We start from the raw sequence: 6,444 nt of genomic DNA, 5'->3' as shown, positions 1-6,444 counted from the left end.
ATGAATATGAAAAAGCAGAATAGAAAACTGTGAAATGCTGGCATGCCTTTGCTGAGGTAGGCTGCTCTGTTTCTTTTTTCCAAAGGTGATACATAGAAGTAATTGATCCCTTTCATATAGCAATTAAAATGAAAAGGCAGATGTCCTCAGTCCTTCATCTGCTGGAGCCTATTTAACAAGCAGGAAAAGGACTAGCTCCCAGTATCAATAATTCACAGAGATGATAGAAATGTTTGTTGGAAGGGACCTCTGGAGGTCCCTTAGTCCAACTTCCCGCTTTAAGTAAGATCTCCAAAACCAAAGGTGCAGGAAATCTGGCCCAAAGTGCCCTTTAGAGAAGAAAAAGAAATGAACTATGAATGCAGAGAAAAAGAGGAACAAAAGGAAGGAGAATAGAAGGAAAAACAGACCAAAATTTTTACTTGAGGCGGTAATATTAGAAGCGTAAGACTTTTTGCCAAAAGGTGGGATTTTTCTAGGTTCACTAACAGATGTCTGTTTTATCTTCTAGGAAAACAATGAACAGGAGGAAACCTGGAAGCTTTTTGCTGCTCTGTTGAATATGGGATTATAAAAAAAAAAATTGCACCTGGAGCATCTTTGTTCCTCTTTCAAATGGGTGACTCCTGAACGTATTCGCTACCTGAAGCAGCAACTTCTTCTTCCACTGTGCATCCTGGAGGGGAAAATGAATTTCACAAATTGTACCACTGAAGCCAATGTGGCTGCGAAGCCAAAAACAGTAACTGAAAAGATGCTCATTACCCTGACCTTGGCCACAATCACAACCTTGACTATGCTGCTGAATTCTGCTGTAATTGCAGCAATCTCCACAACCAAGAAGCTTCACCAGCCGGCAAATTATTTAATATGTTCACTAGCTGTGACAGATCTCCTTGTTGCTGTTCTTGTCATGCCCTTGAGCATCACTTACATAATGATAGATAAATGGACTTTGGGATACTTCATCTGTGAGATCTGGCTTAGCGTTGACATGACCTGTTGCACGTGTTCAATCCTTCATCTGTGTGTCATTGCTCTGGACAGGTACTGGGCAATCACAGATGCTATCGAATATGCCAGGAAAAGAACAGCAAAAAGGGCTGGGCTGATGATAGTCACAGTGTGGACTATCTCCATTTTCATATCAATGCCCCCTTTGTTTTGGAGAAATCACCGCAGCGTCAATATTCCCAGTGAGTGTCGCATTCAGCACGATCATGTCATCTACACTATTTATTCCACATTTGGGGCATTTTACATCCCCTTGACTTTGATCCTGATCCTGTACTACAGAATTTACCATGCTGCAAAGAGCCTTTACCAAAAGCGGGGTTCGAGCCGCCACCTCAGCAACAGGAGCACCGACAGCCAAAACTCCTTTGCCAGCTGCAAGCTCACACAGACGTTCTGCGTCTCAGACTTCTCCACATCTGACCCAACCACGGAGTTCGATAAAATCAATACGTCCGTGAGGATTCCTCCTTTTGAGAATGACCTGGACCTGGCTGGTGACCGGCAGCAGATCTCCACAACGCGGGAACGAAAAGCTGCTCGCATTCTGGGGCTGATTCTAGGTGCTTTCATTTTGTCCTGGTTGCCCTTTTTCATCAAGGAGTTGCTTGTGGGCCTCCACGTTTGCACTGTCTCTCCAGAAGTAGCAGACTTCTTGACCTGGCTTGGATATGTCAACTCCCTTATCAACCCTTTGCTGTACACTAGCTTTAATGAAGATTTCAAGCTGGCCTTTAGAAAGCTCATCAGGTGTCGAGAACATACTTAAAAGTACTGGGAGATGATGATGATGATGTGACTCCTGGCCTTAAGAATGAGGAAAATAATTTGACTCTTTCACCACTTCCCTTGATAAAGGGGATTTTTGTGTTTGCGTATTTGCTTGACTTATCTTTAGCCTGTAATTTGTTCTGCCTTTTTTTTACCCCTAGTGTTAATCATGGTAAAAAGTTTGAAATAAATTTATTCTACAAAGGAACAGATTTTTTAGCAATGAAACAACAAAAGAAAAAACTACTAGATACTCATCTTTAAAACATTTTGTGTAATCAATGATTCGAGGCATACAGTGATATTCACTTTTATACTTTTTCATTTAAGAATCAAATGTCTAAATTATCATGCACTGTAGTAACATAAAGACTTATAAACTGAACCCCATAAATACGTATTCAAAAATTAATAAACACTTCGTGGTCATGACAGTTCGAAGTAAATCTTTACTGCAGCATTCTGACAAAACTGTAACAGTCATTTAGAAGGAAAATAACCACCATTTCCAGCTTGGACTTAAGGCGGAATAAACCATTCCTTTCTTCAGGAATACACCCCCAAAACAGAAAGCAAAGTTCAGTTGATTCCATCTAAAAATGGATCCCATTTTGTACTCCAAAGTAATTATTTAAGTGTCTCTTTCTGTGCAAGGTTCTGGATTTATGTCCAAGGTATGGGACAGACACCTGTGCAGTTTGTTTGGCAATTGAGAGGACGCAGCGAGAGAGCGTCACGCTTGTAAGACCAGCTGCACATCTGACTGGTCATGTTTTTAATACCACTAACCATATTACACAGAATCACAGAATCATTAAGGTTGGAAAGAACCTTCGAGATCATCAGGTCCAACCATTAACCCAACACCACCATGCCCCCTAAACTGTGTCCCTAAGTGCCACATCCACATGTTTTTTGAACACTTCCAGAGATGGTGACTCCACCACCTCCCTGGGCAGCCTGTTCCAATGCCTGACCACTCTCTTGGTGAAGAAATTTTTCCTAATATCCAATCTAAACCTCCCCTGGCGCAACTTGAGGCCATTTCCTCTCATCCTATCACTAGTTACTTGGGAGAAGAGACCAACACCCACCTCACCACAACCCCCTTTCGGGTAGTTGTAGAGAGCGATAAGGTCTCCCCTCAGCCTCCTCTTCTCCAGACTGAACAACCCCAGTTCCCTCAGCCACTCCTCATAAGACTTGTGCTCCAGACCCCTCACCAGCTTCGTTGCCCTTCTCTGGACACGCTCCAGCACCTCAACATCCTTCTTGTAGTGAGGGACCCAAAACTGAACACAGTATTCGAGATGCGGCCTCATCAGTGCCGAGTACAGGGGCACGATCACTTCCCTACTCCTGCTGGACACACTATTTCTGATACAGGCCAGGACACTGTTGGCCTTCTTGGCCATATTTCTTCAGGGCTCAGGCCTTGTGCCTTGTCCAGTTCTGGGGTGGCATTATTCACTTGTGCCACCCTTCACCGGGACCTTGCGGTGCACAACCCCATGGATCAGTTGATCTTACCCCACAGACTTAAACAACTGGCTAACTTCTCAGCAGGCCAACCATATACAGAAATTCAGAAACATCACCTAAAACCAAATTATTTTCTGTTTGAACAGAAGAAAAAAAAATAGGGAAAATTTTTTTTTTTAAATAGCAGTCTGCACATCTGCCTTATCGTTATCTCACAATTTGCAATGTCATTCTTGTCAGCTTAACCTATAATCATGTCCTTTAATGGAATTTCTTGTTCTGGGAGTCCTTCACAGAGTTACTTCCCTTGTCTTGAGAGACAGTCAAAGAGTCCTTCATATCCTGTCTTCAGTGCTTATGAAAGTTAAAATGTCCTGGTTCAGCTATTGTAGAAATCAGGCTGGGAAGGGGCAAAATCAAAGCTGAGAATCTGGTATTGTCCATTAGCCACTCCTAAACACTGTTTAAATATTGATTACTTACCTTGCATGATAGTTTTCTTCCCATTTTTCTGGACAAATTCTTTTTGAATTATACTGATATACCATATAGAAAATACCATATACATCAACCTGACATGCAATAACAGTGAACTATAGCATGGCAGCTCCAAATCCATCAAAACAAATATTAGAGGTAGCAAAAGTGTTCGTAACAGCACTGGAAGCCATCTCTGAAAAATGTTTTGAAAATTTACAAGCTGACAATCATTTTTCTTATCAAGAGTCAAGGAACTGTAAGTAACATGTGAGTAATAAACTCCAGATGGAGCTGAGAAATGACATCCTTATTTCTGAGAGAAAGCGTTCAGTTGGAAAGATGCAGTGCCGCAAGTTGAGTGTAAATCAAGTTTGAAGGTGACAAAAGTATGACCTACCGCTTACACACATGCAGTGGCATTCTGCTTTAAGGACTCCAAGTTTTCCATGCCTGAGTTGAGGAGGTTTATCTCCAGCTGCCCTTCTGAAGCTACTGTCACAGTTGCCTCTTCCAATTGCGTTTAGGTTCCCTACTAGCTAACATTAATATCTAAAAAGAGGGGAAAAAATAATCTTAGTCACTGAAAACATTTTCTCCATTATGGTTTTTCCTTTTTGCAGCTTGTTGGAGGTGGAAACTGTTGATTAAAGCTGGGGAAGAGTGACCTGACCCCGCCTATCTATAAAAAATTCCAAAACAGCTCCCCAGAGTACATATACTACTAGGAAAAAAAATAGCTGGGAGTTAAAATAAAAAGTAGCATTTGTAAGAACTGCTGCAGAATAATTTCATTTTTTTCTTTCAGCAAGCTCAATAGAAATGATTAATAAAGTACAAGGATTGTGCATAATTTCCCCAAACAAGTGACTGCCGCAGGGTGCACAGGCAATTGTTGCTAGAAGAGAGTAGGTTTTCGTGTCCCTTGGGCAGTTTGCTGCTCTGCTACAAGGGTGCCCAGCTACAGTAATGATCAGCAAGGGAAAATTAAATGTGCCAGACTGCCCCAGCAGACAGCCTGAGTCACCCTGAGGCACTCGGCTAAGATGAGGCAGAAGCTTTGCCCCAGCCAGCTTCTTTGGGGCTGTCTCTGGGGCTTCAGCCACAGGGTGGGTTGCACAGGGGTCTTCGCTGGGAGGAGGGAAGAGGTGGGAGTGACAATGCTGGGGAAGGGTGTTTCAGAGGGGAAAACCAACAAAATGAGACAGGCTGCCAACTCTGACTGCTGCTCTTAAGGGCACACAGAATAATTTAGGTTGGAAGGGATCTCTGGAGGCAGAGTCCAACCGCCACTAACAACCCTCAAAGTGGGACCAGCGCCACAGCTACATGCTGCTTCTGGCATGCAGTGTGCAGTCACGTTTCTCATGCAAAAGTAATGGCTCAGTTAACTCTGTCGCTCGTTTAAAGCCAGAAGTATGGCTGAAGGACCAGAAATCGTAAACATGACCACCACAGCAGCTGTTGTACATAGGTAGAAATGTTTCAGAGACAGGTATGCTCTGCACTGCATCATCTTCATCTCTACTAACGTCTTTCTTTTAGTATCTTATCTCCACTATTACCACTCGAACTACCAATCAGGTTGAAGACTGTATTCAATTTTAATATTTAGAGGTAATTAACAGGAAGGAACAGATGGATGGCTCATTTTCATGCTTCCCTGTTAACTAAAAACTCACCATTCACTGCCAGCTGACTACTGCTTTTCTAATTAAGTCATTAGCTAAACACAGAGCTATGTTTTCCAACAAATGCCACTAGATTGATGAAGATGTCCTGTACGTTTTCCCCATGCTCAGACTCAAAGTCAGGATCAACTTAAAGGATTGTTTACTTGAAACAATTTAACTTGATCAGAAATTTCCTGTGGTCTCATGGAAATAAAAACTTTTGCTAGTTTGGCACCATTGGCTGGCAACTTCATTTTTTTTTTCTGTGTTAAGCACTTGCTGATTTTACAAAGGATTTGGAGACATTTCCTAAACTTTGACTTCTTGTCCATGGCAACTCCCCATTCATACGTATCCTGGATCAGGCCTAGCCACACCATGCTCTGCAGTGCAAGCTCTTCCCAGCAAACTCTTAATGATGTATCCAAGACCTTCAGTCTACATCCATCTTCCTTAGCCTCTCTAAAACATCTTTCTTCCTCAAAGTCTTGTTTTCCCTAATGCTCCCCTTGTATAGTTGTCTTTCTACCTTTCTTCCTATACTTCTTGGAAGTGTTTTCCTCCCCTCTCCTTCACTTCCTACAGCAGGGGGTTCATACAGACCTGCCTATTCAGCCTCTCTCATCACTTCTACATATTTTCTCAGAGTGCTGTTTCTTCCTGTCTTTACACCCCCAACTCACCATCCTGCTTTTTGGGTTTTGCCTCTCTCTAATCCCTATATTTATTGCGGTCATACTGGAGCGAGCCCCCACTCTCTCCCCCTTCTCAGCACTGTTATCAGGATTCCCATGACTGTGGGTGTTCAAGTCTGTCAGGTTTTACTCTGTCTCACATGTGTCCAGGCCATATCCAGAAGTTTTTTGCTCTATGTAAGCAGCCAGGGCTTTGGAGTGAGTTCATACCTCCCTAGTCCTGAAGACTGCACCCATCACCCAGCTGGCCTCCCCTAAAGACATACCCTTCAAATGCTATTTTACCTGCTATTTTTATCTTGTCACCCTCCTTCTGTACCCTGTCTTTGTTG

General features: G+C 42.7%; 1 protein-coding gene across 1 annotated transcript; it reads left to right on the top strand.

The window, feature by feature from the left end:
* The first annotated feature begins 688 nt into the window (after positions 1-688).
* Positions 689-1,783, top strand: HTR1E (5-hydroxytryptamine (serotonin) receptor 1E, G protein-coupled). The gene has a single exon (XM_010287795.1). It carries the CDS (start codon positions 689-691, stop codon positions 1,781-1,783), a length of 1,095 nt encoding a protein of 364 aa, XP_010286097.1.
* Positions 1,784-6,444: the final 4,661 nt, after the last annotated feature.

This window comes from Phaethon lepturus, unplaced genomic scaffold, assembly GCF_000687285.1.
Source record: "Phaethon lepturus isolate BGI_N335 unplaced genomic scaffold, ASM68728v1 scaffold27645, whole genome shotgun sequence".
Taxonomy (NCBI): domain Eukaryota; kingdom Metazoa; phylum Chordata; class Aves; order Phaethontiformes; family Phaethontidae; genus Phaethon; species Phaethon lepturus.
This window is presented reverse-complemented; position numbering and strand designations above follow the sequence as displayed.